The sequence below is a fragment of the Camelus ferus genome, chromosome 1 (genome assembly GCF_009834535.1).
Source record: "Camelus ferus isolate YT-003-E chromosome 1, BCGSAC_Cfer_1.0, whole genome shotgun sequence".
NCBI classification, from domain to species: domain Eukaryota; kingdom Metazoa; phylum Chordata; class Mammalia; order Artiodactyla; family Camelidae; genus Camelus; species Camelus ferus.
In genome coordinates this window covers 10,208,051-10,232,795 of record NC_045696.1, presented here as the reverse complement: position 1 = coordinate 10,232,795, position 24,745 = coordinate 10,208,051, and the positions used below count along the sequence as shown (strand labels likewise).

The window sequence follows — 24,745 nt, the reverse complement described above, 5'->3', positions numbered from 1 at the left end:
TTTAAACAATTCCTCCATGCAACACTGACTTATTCTCAGGATAGCTCTCTAAATTTAATGAGTAGTTACTGAATCTGATTTTAAAAAGTATGAAAGTATCATTTGGGAAATTAAAAATTTTCCCAACTTTCTGTGTTTTAAATGTCAGAAGAAAAACTTAATGGAACTATCTCTGATATTCTGCAGAGAAGTACATTTTACACTTAATTTGTTAGCTTAAAACATAGCTATTTACTTTGAGAATTACCTGTATACTTTGAGGCAAAGTAACTTCTGTTGCCCTACAATGCTGGATGACACCTTGAGCCTCTTCCTGTGCTTTCAGATGATCTGCCCAGGTAAAGGGCTGAGAAGAGGTGAAAAGGAGTCGAGTTTTAATACTCCAGTCCACAGGTAACTCAGTACTTTCTGAGGACGGAATATCAGGTTCGGAGACTGATACGTGAGGAGTCTTTTAGGAAACAAAGAACACAAAAATTAGTAGAGTACCAAGAAAAAAACCCTTCAATATACAGAATTCATCAATTAACACTCATGATCACTGAAATTTCAAAATGCCATCAATTGTATAATAAATAACATTGAAAATATACACCCACTGTGGAAAAAGTCTGGAAAGAGCTACACTAAACTTCACAGTGATTATCTCTGGAAAGTGTAAATTGTTGTTGGGGGTGGGGGTGGTGAAGGGCAGTTTTCACTTTTTAGTTTATTATGGTTCTATACAGTTTAGTTATAAGAGATACACTATTTTCATGATAATTAAAAAAAAATCTACTACTGATACTACTAAAGCACAAATCTTCCAAGTATTTTTTTTTTGAAGAGTACCCTTTAAGCCTCTAAAACTCTGGACCCAGGGCTAAGCTGTTCTTGTAGGTAACTTAAGTTGGGCTCTTAAAGGTCATATTTAAGAAGCATATACTGATCTCAAAACTTCCTCCCAAACTATTTTGCTGTTCTTTCAATTCAGTCTTCTCTCCATTACAAGGATTCTTTTGGATGACATTATAAAAAAGTAACAGGGAAGGGGAATTCCAACAGAACCCATGAAGGCCATTTATTTGCATGGAAGGAAGACCCTGCTCGCATTAGGACAAACTACGCTTTTCTTGAACTATCACCAAAGAAGTAGCTGAGGGATGGAACCAAGAAGAGTATGCTCTGTGTGTGGCGGTGGTGGTAGTGAGGTTCAGTGATAGGACAAAACTTGTGGAGATCATCTGGGGATTTGAAGATTCAGTGAAGGATTAAGTTCAAAAAGCAGCTAAGCCTGGAGGGGTTGGCTCTGAGTGACAAGCTGGAGTTGTCACCACCCACAGAAGAGTATCAGAAATTTTGGGGGTGGAAGGAAAACCCACATCTACACCCATTTTAGCAGCGCTAAATTATAAACATTATACACATTATAAACATTACTACAACATACCAAATCCTTTATCACTCAGGACTCTGTGAAACTATTTTCCAAGTAAAATGCTTCTGAGAAGCACGAATTTATAAAAATATACATTCTAATGACACTTAAAAAGTATTACCTGGAGTAGTTCAGTAATAGCTGTTCTTTCAGGAAACTTCTCTTCCCATAGTAAATCATTTTCTTGATTAGAATCTAAAAACTGAGGTTAAAAACAAAGGTCCATTTACATTATAAATGACACTGGAGTTTGCTTTAAACACAGGGACGCACTGGCATACAAGTTTCTCAGTAAATGCCAAGTGCAGGAATTCACACGAGCCCAAATTGGGACATCAGAGTGTTTCACTACATTTTTGTGTCTGGACTTTGCTATCAAAATGGGGGGGGGGGGGGGGGGAACGGCAGGTGATGTGTGCAGCTAACAATAATTCAATAATCAATAATCTCAATTCAAAAGACCCAGAAGGTTTTGGCTAAGACAAATACTAGCAAATTCTGACCCCACGAATCCTCAGCATCCTTCCAATTTTGAGCGCGTGAGAAGGGAAGCAATGAAGCACGCAGGGAAGTGGGTCTTGTAATCTTCCCAGCAAACCATGGGCTGCCAGTAGTCGAGCAATCTTCCCACCAATCTCGAATGCCACACCAGAGGGCTGGAGCCCAAAGTCCCCGGGCCAGACCGCGGGTCTTTTCCTCAGGACCCGCCGACGCCCGGCCAGCCCCGCGCGTCCGGCGGCAGCTCACGGGGCACATTCACGCCAGCCCGACCTCTCGGAGCAGCCACCCCCGGAACTCAGGGATCCCCGGCGCCGTGGGCGGCTTCAACTTCGCGCCCATTTCCCTCCTGGAACGTGAGAACTTGCCATCCCCACTGCACAGCCCAGTGGACCCACGAACCACAAGAGCCCCTCGGCTCCCGGGCACAAAGACACTCACCGAGCCCGGCGCCTCCCGCTGGCCGCGGGGCGGCCCGTCCGGAGGCTCGGCGGCGGCCCGCGGCCGGTTGTCCAGGCGGGCGAAGGGGTTCCGCCGGGCCGCGGCCGGGCCACCGCCGCCCCTGCCCGCCGCCGGGAAAGGGCGGAGGGGCAGCCCGGCCGCCAGCGCGGCGCGGCGGGTCGTCGGCTCAGGCCGCTCCTCGGGCGAGGAGGCAACCCCAAGGCTCCGGCCCCTTTTCCGTCGGAGCCGCAAGGTCTCTGGCGGTCTTTTGAAACTGGGCGAGTAGCCGGGCACGGAGAGCGCCATGACGCGCGGCGGAGACCGAGGGGCCGTCCGCTTGCCCCGCAGGCGCTTCCCGCGCACGCCAGCTCCGCCCCTGGCGTGGCCCCGCCCCCGAGGCGTCTCTCAGCGCTTGCGCCCTAGGGCGCCCCGCGAGGCCCCGCCCCCGGCCGCACTCCTCTGAGGCCGCGGGCGCGCCAGTGCCCGGCGTTTCCTGGGACCCTTCCTTGCCTCTCCAGCCGTGCCCATGGCTGTAGTCGGGTCACTGGGAACTAACTGGCTGGGAAGCAGGCGGTCCAGGGCACCAGAGTAGCTGACCGCTATTTAAATCCGCAGCAGGGTGTGATGAGCCCGGGGCAGGGCGCCAAGGTGAAAGGAAACATCACACTTGAGCTTCTGCTTGCATAAACTTCCAGAGGGCAGTGGCAAAGTCCAGAGCTGCAGAGAGCGGCCTGGGCCTCCTCCCCATACCCCTAAAACAGAGAACCCTGATAGGAAATCAGCACGCTGGCTATGCAGGGACAGCCTCCCGCCCCGCTTCCCAAGCATCGCCAGGCAAGCCTTCCACGCAAATACTGCAGCAGCCACGTGCGAGTTACTGTGATGCTCCTGTTGGATCCGGAGGAATCCCTGGAGTGAATGAATATTTGAAAAACAATTTAGGTTTCTATGGGCTAAATCCTTTGGACTTGCAAATATATTCAAATGATTAAATTACAACAGCAAAGGCGTAGGTTGAGAATGGAGTTGATACAAAATACCGTTATTTGGCATAGCAAGAGACTCCAGCTTTATCGATAGAGTAGCGTGGCTTCTGCTCAAAGCAGTTTCCTTCGTGGAAAGAATTTTATAACAGAGGCAAATATATAAAAACAATAACTAAAAAGGCATCTGAATATTCCCTTTAGATGTTATAGAATTGTCTTGACCTTTAGTTTGATTTTTTTTCAAATTTTTCAAGTACTTTTCAAATACTTCCAATAACTCTGAGCATCTTGTTTCAGCAGGAAAACATGCTTAAAAATGTAAAAACTTGCTTTTGTCTTCCTCGACTTTTCTTAACAATTTCCAAGGGAACTCTGGCTTCAAATACTGGAATAGGTTCATCCAACTGAGGTCTGAGAAAGAACAAAATTAAAGTTGAACAACTTGCTTCTTTCTTCCTTGATTTTTCTGAACAACTTCCATAGAAACTTTAGCTTCATATAGTGGAATGGGCTCATCCAACTGAGGTCTGAGGAAAAATGAAATTATTAGAGATGTGAGACCTAGTTAAAGACGAATAGAGCACATAGGATGGTAGTGGACAATTGCTATAGTTCAACTCTTATCAACTTAAACAAACTTGCCCATTAATATTTCCACCATAAAAAGTGGTTAAATTTTGAAGGGGGAAAAACACCTATTTTATCCACTCATCTTTTTTGATAAACAGATCCAACTGGAAAAAAAAAAAATTGTACTTCTCCCTCTTCTCAAGCTGTGGGTTATTTAAAGTTGCTTTGGAAGGGGTGATGAGGATAAGCAAAGGGTGAGGCATTGTATGGAATGGAATAAAGAATTAACTCACGAACCACTTCTATCTTAGGGAATACTTACTGGTGTGTCACAAGACACACTTTGAGAAATATTAAAGAGCCGCTATTTATCTAAACAAAATAACAAAATATAGAGGCAACAGGTGTACTGAGAAAGCTGAAACAAAAGTGGAAATGCCCATCCTATCTCCTTGAGAAGAGAAAAATAAACAAGACAATGATTTGGTCATTTAGCATACCTAAAAACACCAGTTGATAACTTCTCCATCACGTCTTTTAAGATACGTAGCTGGAATGATTGTTAAGGTGGCAACATGAACGAGAGAGGAGTAAATAAAACCATTTGATAAGCAGAAGATACTAGGCAAGTCACTTTTTGAAAAACAGAAATTCTGTAAGGTTTCAGGTTTACCTCTAAGACAGGGAAACGGGGGAACTGATTTGAGAGAGGTGGTGACATAGCAGAGCCTAAACTAAGCACACGTGATGAAAGAAGCAAGCCTAATGCCTGTCCTCAGTAATGACTAGTGTTGTCCCAAATGGACAGCAGTATAATGGCGTCTGGGCTTCATTTTAGCAGTACAAATGGTATTTTTAGTTAAAAACAATTTCAGCATTTACATCTCTTACTTTGAGTGCACATTTATTTATTAAACCAGCTGATAATATATGCGTGCAGGAAAGTTAACAATCTGTGTGTGTGTAATATATGCCAATAAGAGAATCAAAAAAGTGTAAAATTTGAAAATCTAGTCATTTGATTGATACTATAATATTAGAATTGAGCCTATATAATTGCTAATACAGAAGAATTATTTACGGTGTATAATCACACAATTGAAAGATCTCTGTTATATCACAAACAGAAACTGAGTCATGCGTCATGCAATTGAGGGGGGTTTGCACAAGTGAGAACTAAAGTCTGATTTAGGATTTTAGAATTCAAAACTTTAGAAAATGTAAATTAGAAAATACAAATATGAGCTACTTGAAAGATGTTTAGGACCTAAAGAATACTGATTCATTTATTCACGTACTACAAATTCTTCCTACTTCTGTTAATGAAATTACCAACAGTATGTCTAAGTGTATTATATAAAATGTTAATTTCTGATTTTTGAAAATTTAACATTTCACAAGAACATGTCATGTTTCAACATGGTCCATGGTTTTGTCAAATAGGTTAAAATCTCATGGTGGGGGCTGAGAGAGTGACTGAGAGAATTAAGTAACACAGGCAAAGCAGCCAGCCTACCTTCCGACATGTAAAATTCAAAACATGGTAAATAATGTTACTTTTAATACATGGTATTCTCTATCATTGACATCCCATAGTATTCTTTATTATTACAATGTTATTGGACATTTCATTATTTAAAACTGAAATTTAAATAATTCCTTTAGGAAGTTAGAAATTAATTTTCCAAATCTAATAGGAAAATATTTAATCAGAAATACTTTACACACATACATTCACTATGTTAAGGGGATGTTCTGGTTTTGAAATGCACTCTTCAAAACTCAACATGTGCAGTATACTAAATTAAATACTACTATTTGAAATCTCTGAATTAAGTCTGCTATTGCTCCTAGAGGAAACCAGACTTGATACATTATTACACAAATATAACAGCACACATTTGACAAAACAAAAGAACTAGATTTGTCACTGAATGACCTCCATTTTTAAAAAATCAAACCCATCTTCATTTGATGATGATTTCCTAGCACTGATATTCTTAAAAACACCCCACAAACTCTTTAATTTAGACAAATATTTTGAACTGTTTTGCACAATGGCACCATCATAAGAGTAAGGATGTGACCAATAATTTCTATAATGCCAGTTAAAAATGAAGCAAAATCTTCCATGTACCCTATAGTTTATCTCTTACTCAGAACAAGCGAGGCTGCCTGGGTCTGATTCCTATCCTGCCACTAGCTAGCTGCATCCTTGGGCATGTATTAACCTTTCTATGCTTCAGTTTCTTCACCTGTGACATAGGGATAATAACAGTACTTAAACTTCACAGGGCTGTTTTAATGTTTAAATAAATTAATATCTAAAAAGCACCTGGAACACTGTTTGGCATATTCAGTGAAAGTTAGCTGCTGTTATTATTATAGTTACTATTATCATTATTAAATAACTTAATGATGAGAGTACAAGGTAAATTTCAAGCCAGAAATTCAAGGCAGTAGGAAAAAAAGGATATAAAGATACTTTCCCTGTTGTACATTTGACAAATTCCAAACTTCATCATTAAGGAAAGCCACCGTCGCTCCCTTGAGGAAAAGGCAATGGCTGTCTGGAGGATCCAGCTTGGATAGAATGTACAAAGACTGATCAGTTACTGTGAGTTTAACAGCAGAAGGTTGATTGGTATCTTCAGCCAGAAAAACTTCTATACAAATTAAATAATACCCAAATAATCAGCACACAAACTTTAATAACAGTATGTATACTATAATGTTTTTCTTTTCTAATTCATTGTTCAAAATGATGAGACAGCAAGGTCAAATGCAAGACCAATCTAGAGGTGATGAAGTGGGAGCTGGCACACGTGCAAGCACACATGTGATTTCTGGCTGCTACTCACCAGTCATCTTCGAGAGGATGTTGAAAAATCGATGAAGACTGGTATATGAGAGTTATGATCAGCCACAATAAAAATATTTAAATTTTGTTGAGAAATGTAACTTTGGAAGACAATGTATATACAAACACGTTTGTTGTAAACTCCATTTTTAATAACTAGAAATTGTCATAATTTTATATAGAAATATTTTGTTAAGTATATGTCAACAGGAGTGTTTGTTATTAAGGAAAAAGTTCTTATTAAAAATACTATTAAAAAATTCAGAAGTCACTACTTCCAAACCACTAAATAAGAGTTAAACAAATTCCTTTGCTAGGACTTTCAACAGTTTATTCAACATGTAGCTAAAAAGTGAAAAAAATTTTTTTTACCTTTCTTTAAAAATAGGATATAATTCAGAATTTATACTAATTTAGCCATAAAAGACTTGCCTCAAAAGACTTAGGCAGGAGGGAGGGGGTTTAGCTCAGTGGTAGAGCACACGCTTAGCATGCACAAGATTAGCATGCACAAGATCCTGGGTTCAATCTCAGTAACTTTGTTAAAAAAAAATACTTAGGTATTATTCTTTGTTAATTACATCCCTTTGGTGTAATAGTAATGCTTTATTGTTTCTGATAATACCTGCAAGTTTTCTTCTGTTGTTACCCAATGGCCTCCAACACCAAGCAGGGTGATGATATCATGTTTATGTGGTAGTAGTTGTAATTTTTCAGCTGGCTCATCGTCTTTAGTATATAATCTCACTTACGAAAGAATTGTTTAAAGAGGAGAGAGAGAGAGAAAATATATTTTATATTCATCTGACAAAAAAATTAATTCTTCAAACTGGTTCTCTTTTTAATGTAAGAACAAGGAAGCATTTTTCTTAGAAAAAGGTAACACAATGTATTCAGACACATTAAAATATACTTTTTGCACTGAAACTAGTAATAAAGTTTACTCTAGATTTAATTATAAGTGAAATAACTAAAGATAAAAAGTTATTTTAATTTGAAAATCAGGCAAGGTAACATACACATAACTAAGTCTGATAGTTTTAATCATACAATTGATAGGTTAATACTTTAGGAAACATTGACTTCTGAGTAAGGAACTCATACATTGAAGATAGTCATACTTTGACATAATTATTGAAATGTCTATTTGAAAAGTTAATGAAGTACATGAAGCCTACATTCACTTTTGCTGAAATATTTTTCTGAGTTAATTTTAAATCTTGAAAATACTGGCTAAAAAGAAACACAAATGATGGCCATAGAAGTATTCATTATGATTCTTATGATAGAAGACAATAGTCTAACAAAGTATAAATGGAATCCCTTTGCAGGCTTGAGAAACCTGTTTTTTAGGTGCGATGGGCCTACCTACATGTGTACAGATTAGGTGTTAAATAGATATTGGTTGAACTACAAAAGTTCAAGGGAAGGTGAAAATGCAAGAAAATTCTGTGCTTTTCCAAATAGGGACTGCAGAAGTCAACCACCCGGTAGAGGGCAGCGGTACACAACAGAACTGACTGAATAAGCATCTGGCTGAGACCTGAACTAATCTGGGAACCACCGACGAGGTCCTGTTTGTAGATTTCTTGTAGCGATACTTAAACTCCAATGCCTATGCTTTAAAAGGAAAGCATATTCTCCCTTTCAGTGTTAACAAGGAGAATAAAATGAAGACGTCCAATTTAAATAGAAAAGTTGAAAAGAAAAAAGAAAACAACTGATAAATATCAATTTAGTAAATGCGTAAATAATTATTCTCCGGTTGTATCTTTTTTCCAGAAATTCACCTATCGCATTAAAAAAATTACACAGACCACTGATTTAGTAAAGTACCCACCTCCAGCATCTAGGACAATATCTACACCGAGGCCACCTGTTTCTTCTAAACAGCTCTCAGCAACATGGGCTTTCCCGTTAGATAAATCGATCACTCGGGCTGTAAAGGACAGGAAGTCAGGCAATTGTACTGTTCTCTATGTGATCAACACAAGTCAAAGAGAGAAAGAAAAGTAAATAAATATGTTCTCTGAAGTGAATTAAATGGTTGAAACAATTAGTGAGTCCTAATTATACTTTTTTCTCATCTAACCCATTATTGGTAAGGATCAATTTAAATAAAGGGGCTGGTATAGTCAATAAAATAAAAATATGGGCATTTTGTAGATAGTGTGTTCCAAGATACAAAGAACTGTTCTCTACAGCTAAAGGATATCTAGCCAGAACTGAGGATCTCTAAACCACAGAGGTACTATTTTAAGAACTGGAGTTGAAAGGTTAAGCAATTTAGTATTTAATAGAGTTGAAAGCTAAAAAGTACAAAAACACATTTATGTGATATGGTACTTCTCTACCAGAGGCCGTTTTATCCTTTCTCAGTCATAGAAATCCCAACCCATATACTCACTCCCCACCACTTGCCCCCCTAAAACAAAACAAAACAAAATCCTGAAAGTAAAACAAGCAAAAACTCCCAGGATTATTTTAAGCAGATTTAGTGAAAATTAAACTATTTTAACTGACTGCTTTAAAGTATTACATTAACAGAATAAGCCAATGAGAGAATTCAAAAATTTCAGAATTTGAATTAGCAAACAAAGACACATGTCTTTATTTCATTTTTGTATCTTTTAGCACTTTTTCATTAAAGAGACTTCCTCTTAGAGCTGCTCAGATTTGAGGTGTAGCTGAGTAGGGATCAGAGACTCAGGGGCGGAGGCGGGGGTAGGGAGGACACAAGAGAAAGGGGACTGTAGCAGCTATGAAGGGCAATGCTTTTTTTTTTTTCCTCCTCTCCATTCCATTTCAATCTCTTTTTCCTTTTTTTCTTATTTTCCTCCTTTCTCCAGCCCCTGCTTTAACCTCCTTTCCATTTCTTGGTAATCTCTGCCAGAAGCATAATGTAACCATGGAAATAACACAGGCTTTACAGTTAGACAGGCCTGCATTCACATCCCATTCCAGGCCTCCTTCTAGTTGTATATTCTTGGACAAGCTAATTAAATTCTCTGAGATGCTGCCTCCTAATGAGTTGACACAGGCTTGTGAGGGATTTAGGGAGATACCACCCATATTAACACTCAATGACCCTTTCTTTCTTTCTTCCCTGCCTTCACTTACACTGCTCATCTTCTTTTCTCTTCATCTGGTAAACTCCAATGTTAATTCTGTTAACTGCACTCTATTAAATTCCATTCCTGTCTGTCTCCTCTTCTTTTTCATTTTTTCAGTCTCTGTTTTCTATCTCCCTTCCATATTCATTGCTGTTCAGATAAGCTCAATTTTTTCAAGACCTCCCCAGCCTCCAATACATCCTGTTTATCATAAACTGTATCTGCCCTGAGTTTCTGTGTAAGTGGCTCATCTCCTTTCCTAGCGTACCACAGGAAGCAGACAACTTCAGAGGTGTATCACTGGGTAAAAGAGGGTGAGAAACATACAAAGAGAAAGTGATGCAAAAATATTTTGATTTACTGACTAAAACCAAAGAGGCACCAGGTGTTTCTAAACTGTGTCAAAGTTCACCTAATTCATTTTGGTTAAGTTCATAATACTGGGGAAAAGAAGAAAAAACACAGAAAAATAGAGGTTTAAAAAACAAAACTATTGCTTAAGCAAATCTGGACTTGGCACAGATAACTACCTGCATTTAAAAAATAACTTGCATTTGGCATTTTGCAGTTTGTTTTTTAACAAGTGTGGTTTTTAAGGTGATACCCCTTCAAAATTTCACATTTTGAAGTCTGTTTTGAGTACTATTACCCACCTATGGAAGGCCTAAATCTTTCAAGACACTGCTTATCTTCAAGGCTGCATGCTGTTGAAATCACTTTGGCTCCTCTATGGTGTGCTAACTGAATAGCTATTGTACCAAATGCCTGTGAGGAAACAAATACACGATGCATTTATAGGGCAGAGGCTGTATCTAATTTGTTTTATAGGTTATTTAACGAAAATATAGTAGTCTAGTGCTATTTCAGTATATTTTTAAATGGTGTCTAATAGAAAAAGAAAAAAATATAGACCAGGTTTGGTAGGGGAAACATTTGATTGACTTTCTTCCTTAGGAGCAGTGGTGAAAAAGCTGTGATACATGCTCTCAGCCAGTCTGACCACAGCACATAATTTCAAGAACGAGGGCCAAGTTCAGAACACGGCCTTGGAAAGAGAAAGATGGGCCTTTAAGAGCCTGTCAGCATAATGATCGAAGCTAATTACATAATATATATGCAAGTCCAGCAACCACTCTTTGAAGACCAAAGCACTTCAAAAGTTTCATCCTTTTGCTGACCTTTTGGCTAAGTTCAGGGAAACACTACTATCCTAATGTTGGACATAAGGCTGAAGCCAATGCTCAAGACAGTTCTGCCTTTTTTTCAAAGAAAAGTAGGGGAAAAAGTATTTTTTTTCCTTTGTGGATGTTTATTTTTCTTTTTGCTACAAAGTAGGAAAAAGCATTTTTATCAATAGCCAGATTAGAAAATAAAACTATAAATTCACCCCAAGTTTTGTAACATTTTTTGATTATAATATTATACTTTCATGTATTTTCTTTTAAGGTATATTTTGATGATACCTGTAATATGTTTAAATTAGCACAGTTTTGATCTTGTGTGATTGTCTATAAATGTAACACTTTATTCACATAAGAGTAAGTATGAGGGACATGATACAAAATTGGCAGGGAGTTCTGTGGTACGGCTTCAAAGACTATGAGCTAGTTCAGGCTTTATGTAAAAGGCATGAATAAAAATGGCTTCTCTGCTTTTTTGTTTTTAATGTTCTAGCAGATTTAAATTAATAAGAAACTAAACACACTAATGCCGACTTTCATCTCCTATTGATATAAGCTGAGTATTTTAGAAAATGGGAGTTTGGTAAAGGTATCAGTGAATAAGCTAACTGGCAATGAATTATACTAGCAAATGGATGGCCCATTTCTGAATTCCCTAAGTTTACTGTATGTTGGTCTGTTTCTTGACAAAACTATTAGCACCTACACTTGCTCCGTCCATTATCAGCACCGATTTTCCAGTAGAGAGATGAGAAAGATAATGCAGAGCTGTATAGGCTCGTACTCCATCCCGAACGGTTCCAGCGGCTTCTGTCCATGTAACTTTTTCTGGTTTGTGAACTATTACAAAGAACAAGAGGAAACAATCCTTTAGCAGGTCCCATTAGCCCTGCCTCCTGGATCTATTTCCCTCCATCTCCGCCCCCACCATGGCCCTGGTCCAAACCTCTGCTCTCATTATCTTTCACCTACATTTCAGTTTCTCTGCTTCCATTCTTGCCCACGCATAATCCACTCTCAACATAGAAGCCAGTGTGTAGATGCATTTTTAAAACGTTTTACTGTTAAGAGTAAAACATGGAGAAAAGTCCATGAAACAAAGTAGGGTAGATGAATAAAGGTAAAGCAAATACACAAGTAACCACTATCCTGGTTAAGAGAGAGAACACAGCTCTCACCCCACAGCCTTGCCTCTCCCACCAGGTTTTTTTTTAACTGAGAGATAACTGATGTCAAAGCTCACTACCATTCTAACTCAATTTCTTACTTGCCTTCATATTTAATAACTCAAGTATCCATTCCTAAACAATATAATTTTATTTTGCTGGTTTCTAAAACTGATCTAAATGGAACTGTACCATACACATTCTTTTCTATCTTTTTTTTTTTTTTTTGCTCTGCATTGTTTTTTAAGACACATCCTTTTTTATACATGTGGCTATAGTGCTTTCATTTTTGTTGTTTTATGGCAACATCTAATTTAATACAATGGATGGTTAGCCACTCTCCAGTGAGAAACATTTGTGTTTTCCCCCCATTCTTGGCAGTTAAGCATTCTTAGCTAAGAATGCTCTTGTATAAAAGTTACTGTTCCACTGGTACACAGGTTTTCTCTAGGATATTTACTGAGGAATAGAAATCCAGCCTCAGGATATATTCTTTGACTTTACTGCAGATTTCCAAAGTGGCTAAATGAATTTATTCTCCCACAGCTGTTGCTGTGAACATCTTTGTCAACCCTGGTTTTACTACACATTATTTTCCCATCATACGGGTGTGTAAGGGTTTCTTACTGTGATTTTAATTTATTTCCCCCTGATTATTAATTAAGTTGAGTACCTTTCCGTGTTTATTGGCCACCTAGAATTCCTTTTGGGAAGTGCCTGTTCAAGTGTTTCATCAATTTTTCTATTGTTATTGTCTTTTTCTTGTTGATTTATAGGAATTCTTAATATATTTTAGATGAGTCATTTGCTTGTTTATGTGTTATAAATGTTATTCTCAACTTTATGGCTTTTCAGTCTCTTTAGAGGTGTCTTTGAAAAAACAGAAGTGTCAGAATGACCTTTAAAAACATAAATAACATCCTAATACTTCTCTGCTTAAAATTCATCAATGGCTTTCCAGTGCACTTGGAACAAAATGCAAACTCCTAATATAGTTTAAACTATATTAACTCTATATTATCTGACCATTAAGCTGCTCCTTAATGTTTATTTTTTGTTTTGCTTTTATGTTGTACACTGAATGTGCTGTTTTTCACAGTACAAGCAGTCTTTCCGCATTTTACCTACAATAAAAGTTTACAACAGTTTTCATAGTCTTTACCAGAAGTGTTTTTCCTCTAATGGCAATAGATTCAAATGGGTTAGCACAGTCAGCACTGCATTTACCAATTAACTAGTGCCATCTAGTGGGCAAACTGAGCATCCAAGCACATGATGAAAATGTCCAGACAGACAAGCAAGGCATTAAAACAGTAAAACATACGAAGCACCAGGTGATATCACACACAGTACTTTATTCCTTACCAAACTCTTTATGAAGGCTATTTCCCCAATTCTACTGACTATGAAATGGAATTCGGGGTAGTTAATTTGTCTGAGGCCACAGAGCCAACAAGTTTGAAAGTCTGACTCTAAAGCTCATCTACTGTAACAGCGCCTACTCAACCTATGTACAATTTATTTATATGGATTTTTTTGGGAACACCTTCCATCATAAGAATTGGGACTACCTATATTTTCATTAAGAAATCAAAAATACAGTGCTTAAAAAAATGCTAAGAGTAATAAAACTACATTTAGGATTCCAGAGGCTTTAAAATTGCAGGGTTAGATGTGGCTTAACTCTGAGGTCTTGCTTTTTTGTTAGGTCGTCTACAAGTGTTTATTATGTTATGAAAACTAAGAAAATAATTAAAAGAGAGCCATGCATGTATCAATAATAATAGCATGTCAGAGCTCAAGAATTACAATTTTAATTCTTTGTACCTCAGGTCCAAAGGAATAATGGTGAAAGGGTGTGCCAAATTTTGAATCAAAAATAGAATTATTTTTACGTTTGACAGATGGCTTGAGAACTGAAAGCACAAAAGAGCTGAAAGAATTACTGAACTTCTTCACGCTATCCTCAATATTCTGCAACAAGATTAATCTTTGGGAGTCGTCTGGAGCCTAGTTCTTTGGTTTGGTGAAAGAACGCTCACTTGAAGGTGACTAAGTTGTGAGCTTTTATTTAAAAGTATCATCAAGGAATATTTAATAGGAACTAAAATAGAGCTGTGGTAAACTGAATTATTTCCCCCTGCAAATCTTCAGGGAACATACTGAAATTACTTTCCTCTTTTACAGAATGTTGTAGTTACAGCAGAGATCAGAGGTTATCTAGTTTGGCATCCTTGTTTATAGACAAATTACATGTCTCTGGGTCTTGCCTAAAGGTCACACACAGTTAGTGGTCATTTTAAAGTACTTCTTTTAAAGAAATATTTTGTTATGTTTTATTCTCAAGAAATATCTAGAATTTTGTTCTCTGTATATGCTGGTGGATTTTTGGACTATAATCCACCTGATTTGTAGGAAAATAAAAGGTCATTTGTGTGATTCCCTTGTCTTAGTTTAAACTTTATAGTGTGAAGGAAAAGCCAGGCTGTGCTAACAAGATAACTCACAAATCTCAGTATCGGAATACTGATCTGAGTTCTGCTGGACTAACTTGTAAATCTAAGTTAATTAGTGTTGGTTTGCTGTTCATGTTTTTTTGCTAGCCAGCTGGGTTTTCAAAGATACATATCTGGCTTTGGAATGTTGGTTTGCTGCCTCCCCGCCTCCACCTTTGTGATGATAATGCTGCTAAAGCTGTTCCATGCCTATTGGCCAAATACCCCAAGCTTGTACTTTATCCTATAAAACCTCATGCGCACGTCTTGGAGGTGCTCAGAGCTTTGGAGCAGAAGCCCCTCTGAGCCCACTGGCGTAATACATCTGAGTACTCCAACCCTCCGAGTGGTGCTTGTTTCTTGGCTGGCCTGTCATTTCCGTAACAATAGCTAGAAAATTCTGGTGTTTCAATTTACTTTTCTCCTTCTAGACCATCTTACAATTCTCCAGTATTCAGCAATGCCTAAATACATGGACCTTAATTATTTGTTTATTTTTTTAGTAGTTAACCTTCTGTAACAATTTAGTTTACTTTGTCAAAACTCAACCTAGGAATCCAAACCAAAAGTTTTGTTTGACTCCGTATTTACAAGGTTTCAAAAGAACAGGGGCAATAATGGCCCGAGGAAATTCTAGAATTAAAAATAGTATAGTTTCTCATAAAGGAGATGGTGACGGTCCTCAGTTTTCAAACTGCATTATATCAAAATAGTCATGGATCAGAGATCTTCACTGCATGGTATCTGAAAGTGAGCTTTATCTTTCAAAGGAAGACATACTTGGCTCCTTATCTATGTAGCTTAATATAAAGATTAGCAAAGGCCTCAGGTTTCTGGAAAACTGCCTTTTAAAATTAATTTTTAATGAAACAATATAGTATTGCTTGGAAATTTTAGACATAGTAAATGTCATTAATTTAAATATAAATTACTTACAATTTATAATTTCAGAAATGCCAAAGATTTCACTCAAGTTCGAGTTACTGTATGAACTCAAATGTATACATTTACTATTTTCAATAGTCCAAAATCCAAACTGGCCCCATATGGTTTGATTAACAATTATATCATTCAGGAAGAAACTTAGGAAAAATCTTAATGAAATAGTTCAAGAACACAAAAGAATATGTTGGTCTGTAGATCAGATACAAACAATAACATGAATCCCACCATAAGGAACAGCCGACTGGCAGTGCCACCAGAGCCCCGAGTTCTGTGGATCTACTCTGGTCACATTCTCTTTCCTCCCCCACAAAGGTAACCTCCACATGACTTTTCATCTCTATCCTTAAATAAGATATGCTTAATTAAATTGCGTATGTTTCTGAACTTTACAGAAGTAAATGGTATCACACTGTTTGCATTCTTCTGCAACTTGTTTATTTCACTCAGCAGTTTGTGAGGTTCATCCGTCTTGATATGTTTGGCTGTTATTTATTCATTTTCATGGATGAGTTGAATTAGAAATATCTTTAGCTATGCATCTTCCCGGTGATGAACATGTGGGCTGTTCCCATTTTTATTCCACAGTTGCAAACCATGCTACTATGAACTCTTGAGCACGTCTACTAGTACACTTCAAGCTTTTCTGGGGCACAGGAGTAAAAGTGGAATTACTAGGTCTGAGGTGTTAACACATCACTCCCTTTATTAGATCATGCTAAATTATTGTCTAATGCCTTTGTACCAATTTACACTCCAAGTGCATAAAAGATTCTTTTGCTCCACATCCTTGTCAAACTTTGTAACTTTGTCAGTCTCACGGATGCTTAATGGTATCTCTAAGTGGTTTTAATTTGCTTTTCCCTGATTACTAAGGAAATGTAGCATCTTTTTACTATGGTTTCATGAAGTGTGTGTGTGTATCTATTTACCCATTTTAATTTACATACTCAAGAAGTAAATTGTTGTAAGAAAAAATTTTAATTAACATTTAAGTTAATAGAACACTGGTCAAAAGATACTAGCAACAGAAACCAAGAATAACTGTTCTTGAGTCTTTCCTGACTCGACTTTATATGTACTGTCTAGATTTTATACATTTAAAAATTTCAGTTAATAACCAAGAATAAGAATTTAAAAAAATCTGATTAGGGATATAGTTTCAGAGCCAAGGGAAATTTGCTTTTCAAACCTCTTACTGCAGGAAGGGTATAGTTCAAGTGGTAGAGCGCATGCTCAGCGCCCAAGAGGTCAGAGGTTCAATCCCCAGTAGCTCCTCCAAGCGGAAATCAATAAAGAAACCTAATTACCTCTCCCTCATAGAACAAACCTCTTATATGAGCAATGTAAGGGAAACTTAAAGGGCTATACACTGTTTAGTCTGAAAATGAATTTTACAGATACAAAATATAAGCTAGAAGTATTATTTACTTATAGTTATTTATTAGGTACACTCACGGCAGATGCAAAGAAATCACAGTTACTAAAAACCACATGTATCTGTTAGGTAAGACTTCCATGAACTCCCAAAAGACTGAACCCTCACGTACCTAAGTAATGCTCATGTACGCGAACAACTTCACAAAGTCCGGGGTCTTCAGAATCCAGGGGTAAAATTCCTGAAAATTAAAATGAGAAACTTAAGGGAAACAATCCAGAAAATGAATTCCTTCCTAATGAGGTGCCAGTAAGCATTAGTCTAAATTCTCCTCAATGGAATTTTGAAGAAGGTTCCAGCAATTACTAGTGTGGATAAGGGAGAGATTTCAGAAATAAGGAAGGGAAGTGGACAGTCTACTTTCTGACATGAACACCATAATATCTATACTACCTCTGTCTCTTTCCTTCTCTTCTTTCACCTCTGAGTAATGGTAAAGACGATGGCTGATGTACAGAGTCACGTCAGAGTCTTGGGGGCACCTGGGTTCCTCATTAAACCTGCCTTTGATGCACACTTATCTTTCCAGGATATAATCTCAGTATGCTTCCAATAAAATCCCATTTTCCCCTGTGCTAGTCTGATTTTACCTTTGGTCTCTTACAAAAATAATCTCAAATAGTACAATGTCACTGACTTCTTGGGCAGATAAAAAAACGTAAGATGGACAATAAATTTTAAAGAAAATACCTGAGTCAAAGGCAGTTCTGTAAAAGCTGATGAAAACTTTCCTACAAATTTATTCTTAACAGCTTCAGGCATGCTGTAAAGCTATATATTTTCTAAGTTTACAAGGTTTACCATGAACATTTTCTACAGAGAAATGGTGATTTTAAAGACTACTACTAAAGTCATACTTTATATTTGTGTGAATGTCTAGGATACAAGCATAAATATATGTATTTGAAAAATGGTATTAACTATGGATATGAAAAAAAAGCAATATATTAAATGTTTTCAGTGAAGTTCTAGTTTTACAAGGGTAGTGAGGGAGAAGCTCTGTACGATTCAAGTCGGGTGTGGAGAGTGAAGCTTCTACATGGCCAAGTCAGTGGGTAGTCTTCAAGCAGATGACCTGTGACTTGGCTTTTCTCTGGAGTCTTCGGTCTAGCTATAGCCTGGGGTCCTGTTTGAGAGGGGCTGCACCACAGAGAGTAACAATGGCGGTCATCTTTCTGCCATATCTATAGCCAAATACTGAAAAGTTTTAAATATTCTGCTATTGAGGTCAAATTCCCAATTCTCTTCATCAATGGATATTTAAGAAAATCCCAAACTCAGAAAAGTATTTGTGTATAAAGCAAAGTCACAATAAGCATCAACAATTGTATAGAAAAAAGAAGAGACAATAGTAAAATAGAGGAATGGAAACGGGACTATGACCTATAACTTACCAACTACTTCATCATCTGGTTGAAAGAATGATACTTTGCTTCCAACTAAAGAGGGGAGAAAATGTATAATTAGTACTATGAGGTTATTCAATATAATCTATTAAACTTTAAAAGCCATGGGTTGATAAAAAGTCGCTAACTCAGAAAAGGTCATGAACTTCTAGGACATTTTGATAATCTATGTGACAGTAGGACAGAACACTTCAAATCTGGATTCTCTATAAAAACCTGGGCCATGTGGTTGCTGACACCATGGAGAAGGATGTCTCTCTATTTAGCTAAGGATGAAGGGATAAAGGAAAATAATCCACTCCACGGCTCTCATGATTACACTGAGTTCCACCCCTACTGTGGCTAATCCAATCTATCATTATTTTAATTGCAGAATCCTAGATGCACAACGGGGAATTCTAGTGAGTCACATATAAATTTACTTTGATGTGGGATTATGGAAAGAAACTCAGAATGGTGCCAAGAAGTTTGGGGGATTGTAGAGAATGATAGTTACGTTTTCTCCGTATGTATAGAGAAAAGGCCTCCGCAATCAGTCAACTCTCCAGAATATTTTTGTTCAAATAGTTACAAGAGGAATGAGAGGAAAAATACCAAACTTCATTGAATGTCTACTTGTGCTCAGCATTTCAGCACATTATCACATTCTTCACGGCATACCCATTACATAGGATTATTACTCGTACTTAACAGACAAGGAAACTGAGGTCGAGCAGTGAAGTAACGTAGAAGCCTGAGGTTGGGAAGTGGCCTCTTCGCTGGTTCTGCCAGGGCCCAAGTTCACTGCTTCTTCGGATCCCTCCTGTGCCATCACCCCCAAATAATTTTTGCTCTTTTTCTGTACTTTTCTCTTTCCCTTCTGCTCAGGATTCTTGTCTTCCTAAAATTACTCTGTTTCTTTTTTCTTGGCTTTCTTCATACTCCTTTCAATTGTCCTTCAAACAGTGGCATTACCAAGGATTTCACGCTGTCTGTGGGTCTCCTCCATTTCTACTCTCACTCTGGAATGAGCTCATCAACATTCTATTTTTTCAAATACAACCTCTATGCTGACAACTTTCAAATATCTAAATATATATATATACACATATATGTGTGTGTGCGTATATATATGTGTGTGTGTGTGTGTGTGTGTGTGTGTGTGTGTGTATATATATATATATATATATATATATGTATGTATAATTCCAGCATAGATCTCTCACCTTTGAGTTTTTAAACTCATAGGTATTTCCAGTGAGATATCACGTAGGCACCTTGAACTCAACAAGTATAAATCAAAACTCACTTTCTCCAAATTGGACCCTCTTCCCTTATCAATTGGTGGCACTAGTTCATATCTTAACCAGAATCTTGTAAATCATTCCCAACTTTTACCTGTTTTTAATTCCCCTGTTCCAGTCAATTATTAAGTTCTGCTGACTTCACTTTCTCAGTATTTCTTCAATATATTCACCACCTCTGCCACCATCTAGGTTATGAACTTTGTTGTTTCTTGCCTGTTGGTCTACACCCAAATGGTCCTCTTGCCTACAGCCTGGTTTGCCTCAAATCTACCCTTCATATGGCCACTCTAAAAATCTCTCTACAACCCAATCTGAGATATGAGGCTCATCATGGATCTGGCCCTTCCCTACCCTCTTGCCCCATTTTTTGGGGGGGAGAAATCAGTGTTCATATCATCATTAAAATTTTTGTTCAATATTTTTTATTCTGCTACATCTGAAGGAGAATTTTCTTGACAAAATATTTTTCTGCTGCCAAGAATCCTGCCTACAACTCCTGCCCAGAACTTAACTTTGTTCCAGCAACACCAAACTCCATAATTCTTCTATATGTCACATTATTCATGGCATCTTCTCTGCTGAGTATGATTCTCCCCCTGCTCACCCCTTACTGTCTAACTTACTCCAAGAAGCCTCTCCTGTTTCTTCTGGCTGGTTGGGCACCTCTCCTTGGAGCTTTCAGAATAATCTGCTCATACATGTGTATTTGTGTTTCCTTCAGGTTGTGAGCTCTTGGAGGGCAGGGACTTTGTCTCATTTATCTTCATATCCCAAGCACTGAGCAAGTGCTTATTAAATGAATAAATGAATAGTATGATAAATGAATAAATTAATGAGTGAATGATTGATTGATCATCTTCTGGCTATTATAATTCTTATTTTTATTCTCCTATGAGTTCAGCAGAAGAAAGGAGAGGGAATGAAATTATGATTTAGCTATGTTAGAAGATTACACTGAGAAAGAATAACAAGTATAGTACAGGTTAAAATTACAGGTAAAATTCAAATAGTTTAACCACATGATAATATATGCAGAAAGAGCAACTATAAGCTGATAGATCATGAACTATACTAGCAGCGAATATGAACAGTATGTTTATTCAGAAACAAATTATTTCAAGTACTCAGGTTTATTCTTCTGCATGTTAAAACCAAAATTTACTGAAATTTTTCTTTAAGACAATCATAAAATCTTACTGGTTATTTCTCCCCAGAACCCATTTTCAGATGAGTGAACTCCTTACCTTTTACTCAATACTCAATTTTAGGTAAACTTTAAAAATGTAATGTAAATGTAGTTACTATTATAGAAAATTTGGCCCAAAGCCAAAGCCAACTTACACAAGTAATTTATGCTGGTCTGTAAACATCATGAAAAGGACAATACTCGTCATTCTATTCAATGGATTTAAATATATAATCTTTAAATACTTACTAAACTGTAGTAAGTTCTTCGATTATAAAATACCAATTAAGTTCTATTTTTCTTTTTAACTAAAAAGGGAAAACACTACTGTATAATTAACTTTTATATTTGAAGAAGCGTGTACAATTTTATGTCAGTAAACCAATTAGCTACCAATTAATTTCTTTTATCTTAGAAAATAAATACAGATATTTGTATTTGTAAACTTACCTTCTAACACAATTCCAGCAACTTCCCTCCCAACAGGAAAGAAATCCTTCTCCATCTTCATTTCTGCCATAAGCTAAGTAATGACAAAGGCTTGAATTTATTGTCAAGAATAAATCCTACCCTCTTTACATACATGAGGAAAGCAAGAGCAAAAAATTAAACCACAGAAAAAACAAGTATGACCCATTTTTGGCATCAAGACAAAGCAAGTAACTTCACAAAATAGGTTCCTCTATAGAGTAGGAAACTGAGTTTGCTGAGGAATTAGTTGATATGCAGGACTCAGGTATGAGTTTATCATTCAAATCATGATTAATATACTTCATCATCTTTATTCTGCCAAACATGAAAGGAGATAATAGTCAAAACAATTCTCAGTTGGCTAAACACTTTGTAGCAGTCATCTCATTTGGGTGGGGTGAGGGGAGTTTGGAGAGGACATAAAGGTGCTCCATTTCCACTCCTTTTAAAATTTTGAGTGTTTCTCACCGGTCCTGGGTTAGGGAGCAGGTGGGAAGAAGTGATGGATATATATAGGGAAACTGCCACATAATTTCAGATTGGAGTCTCTTCTTTTAAAGGATAAATTATTTTGAAGAGATTAGTATTTTGTTAGATTCTAACAAAATTAAGTACTTGATTTTTAAAGTGACAGGGTGTACGTAGGTAAGTCTGCAGTTTAAGTTCCCTTTACATTTTTCTAAAAGTATAAAAGTTATTATAATTTTATAATACTAAAGATTCTGAACATATTTGTAGGCATATTAATATTTTATGAACAGTAAGTAAAAAGAAATTGAAATAATTCTCTTGAATATTTCTTTTATTTTTCAATTCTTTGATCTCTTACATGTACTTGATTGCCAGAAAAGTCTCTTTCTCAGTGTGGAACTTTATACTTACCCTAAGATGCTCATATAACATTCTTACAGAAATAATGGATGTTGTACAGAATTTCTTTTTTTTTATGCACACTTTTACAGAGCTAAAATTATGGTTACAGCAATTGCACCATGCCTCCTTCACTTACCATTATCATCAATAGTTGTGCAAGATTTCATCAAACTGATTTTATAATAATTTACCATTTTTCTTTTTTTTAAATATTTTATTTATTAATTATTATATTACTTAATTTTTCTTTTTATTTTGGGGGGGAGGTAATTAGGTTTATTTATTTTTAGAGGAGGTACCGGGGATTGAACCCAGGACCTCATGCATGCAAAGTATGTGCTCTACCACTTGAGCTATGCCCCTCTCCACCACCATTTTTTTCTATTAGACATGAAGATTAATTTCCTAGACTAGGATTTTAATGGATTTTTTTGTAGTTTTAAAAAGAATATCTTGGAAGGGCTGAACACAGAACCCTGCAGAAAAGGAAGAGTAGAGTATTCCTGGTGAAAGGCCTTCAGGGCATCTCACTAATTTACTTCTCAAGTCATGCTCCTGTTACAGAATTGCCCAATGGAAGCCTATACTCTTGTCCTGTAGTTTCCCTAAATGTGACTTTACTGATGAAAACTTATATTCCTAGAAATTATGGTGACATTATAATTCAGTAAGTTAAGAGTCCAAAAAAACTATAGTATTCATCTTTAGAAAACTGAGTAAATGGACCTGCTCTATCCATCATGGCACATTTATTTACCATTTGAAGACTTTCTATGTATTTCACGGTCAGTAATGGAAGATTACTATGGAATGGTGTGAGGTGGTGTAGGAGAAAGAGAGAGAAAGGGAAATGAGAAGAATAATAATTATATCCTATAGTATATAATCAAAACTAAAGATATTAACTAGAAATACCTGTAGACTAGATAGTTAAATTAATTGATATGTTTCTAGTTTCCATTTTTACTATATTTAAATTGTTTTTCTTCCCTGATTATAGGCCTTAGTAATTATAAATTCTTAGCTTTTCACAATGTAAAGAATTTTATAAAATATTTGCATATGATAATATAAAAATACATGACTTCAGTTAGACTAATGATTTACCTTAATACGGAAATATACAAATGAACATTAAATTTTTTTCCTGGTTGTTCTATTCTTTTAAGAATGGTAATTTCTTGGCACTCAGAAAGTTATTATTAATTTTTATACACTAAATATACTACAAAACTCATTTGACTTTTGACAAAAATAAAAGCATCAATACCTTTGTATTTATTGGGCTGAGAGCACAAGCTTTAACTTTAAGTTTCACATAGTTATCCTCTGTAACAGGAAGATTTTCCTAGAATCAAATGATAAAAACAATTCATACTCCTTTGAGAAAAGGCTTTTATGTTGCAAACATTTTTATACATAACTGAACAAAATCAAACAGACTCCCTAATCTTACACCTAAATGAAAAAGCTACAAGCAAGTATCCTATAGTATACAATCAAAAAGAATATAGAGAATGCTGTGGTAAAATCTTTAAACAGCCTTAGTTAGGGCACCTATTTTGAAAATGTACTTAAGACACTGACATGGATATATATGTCGGCAACGAATATAGGAAAACAACGAAAAAACATAATCTATTTAAATAGTCTCAAAGCATCAAAACTTCACAGAGGGATAGTCTTAAACACACATACACATAATATATAAAATATACTGATTTTGGAACTTCCTTAATTCTATGAATAAAGTTCTTAGTGTCATTTGCTAATCTTTATTTGACATCTCTTGGACATTTTAGCATGCCCCATGGGACTCTGAGGTCAAAATACAAACTTAATGGGACTTGATACTCCTCATATTCCACAGCTAGATAGAACTTCAAAGGCAAAGATATTTCAAACTCGAGTGTTCAATGTCATCCACCAATGACACCAATAGTTAAAACGCTCTTTTCAATCCCTGATATGTTCAAATATTCGATCAAAAGTTGGCTAGAAGAGCTACTTGCATGGTGCCTCTTGTGTCCTATCAAAGGGATCACTGTGCTTTATCTGACATGAACACAATATTTTGGGATATCCTTTTTTAAATCTCAGATGTGATAATATTGGGTGATAATATGAAGATATTCAATATATCGACAAACTTGTGGATTTTAACTCATGATTGTGTGAACCTGGCAATGATTCTTCCTAGGAGCCAATCAAACCTCTTAGAGCTTCATCCTGACCAATGGTAGAAGCCAAGCTGTCTGAGATTTAGACTCCTAACCTAAATGACTTTGGAGTTGTTCAAAGATAACACAGAAAAACTGGATTGTGTTCATGATCCAGAAATTTTAATTACTACTATGAAATATACATACACTACGAAATACATATTGCACTTAGTTTTCATCCCTAAATTTACAGT

The 24,745-nt window shown here is 36.7% G+C and overlaps 2 protein-coding genes across 10 annotated transcripts in view; both read right to left on the bottom strand.

Annotated features, from left to right (window-relative positions):
• DONSON (DNA replication fork stabilization factor DONSON) overlaps positions 1-3,161 on the bottom strand; it is a 37,647-nt gene extending 34,486 nt beyond the window's left edge. For all 4 annotated transcript variants that reach the window (XM_032472806.1, XM_032472872.1, XM_032472765.1 and 1 more), the window contains exons 1-3: positions 2,357-3,161; positions 1,539-1,619; positions 248-451 (exon numbers count right to left, since the gene is read on the bottom strand). In XM_032472806.1, coding sequence (XP_032328697.1) covers positions 248-451; positions 1,539-1,619; positions 2,357-2,662 — 591 coding nt within the window. In that variant the 5' untranslated portion in view covers positions 2,663-3,161. The remainder of the gene's footprint in view (positions 1-247; positions 452-1,538; positions 1,620-2,356) is intronic.
• Positions 3,162-3,385: 224 nt separating this feature from the next.
• Positions 3,386-24,745, bottom strand: part of CRYZL1 (crystallin zeta like 1) — a 29,598-nt gene continuing 8,238 nt past the window's right edge. For 4 of the 6 annotated variants that reach the window (XM_014561645.2, XM_032473078.1, XM_032473308.1 and 1 more), the window contains 11 exons: positions 23,600-23,677; positions 21,436-21,508; positions 18,502-18,546; positions 17,220-17,288; positions 11,773-11,906; positions 10,539-10,650; positions 8,613-8,711; positions 7,398-7,519; positions 6,390-6,495; positions 4,413-4,458; positions 3,402-3,869 (listed from right to left, as the gene is read on the bottom strand). In XM_014561645.2, the coding sequence (XP_014417131.1) occupies positions 3,770-3,869; positions 4,413-4,458; positions 6,390-6,495; positions 7,398-7,519; positions 8,613-8,711; positions 10,539-10,650; positions 11,773-11,906; positions 17,220-17,288; positions 18,502-18,546; positions 21,436-21,508; positions 23,600-23,677 (984 nt within the window). In that variant the 3' untranslated portion in view covers positions 3,402-3,769. Of the gene's footprint in view, positions 3,870-4,412; positions 4,463-6,389; positions 6,496-7,397; positions 7,520-8,612; positions 8,712-10,538; positions 10,651-11,772; positions 11,907-17,219; positions 17,289-18,501; positions 18,547-21,435; positions 21,509-23,599; positions 23,678-24,745 lie in introns of all 6 variants that reach the window. The other 2 variants (XM_032473240.1, XM_032473119.1) reach the window with 2 other exon arrangements.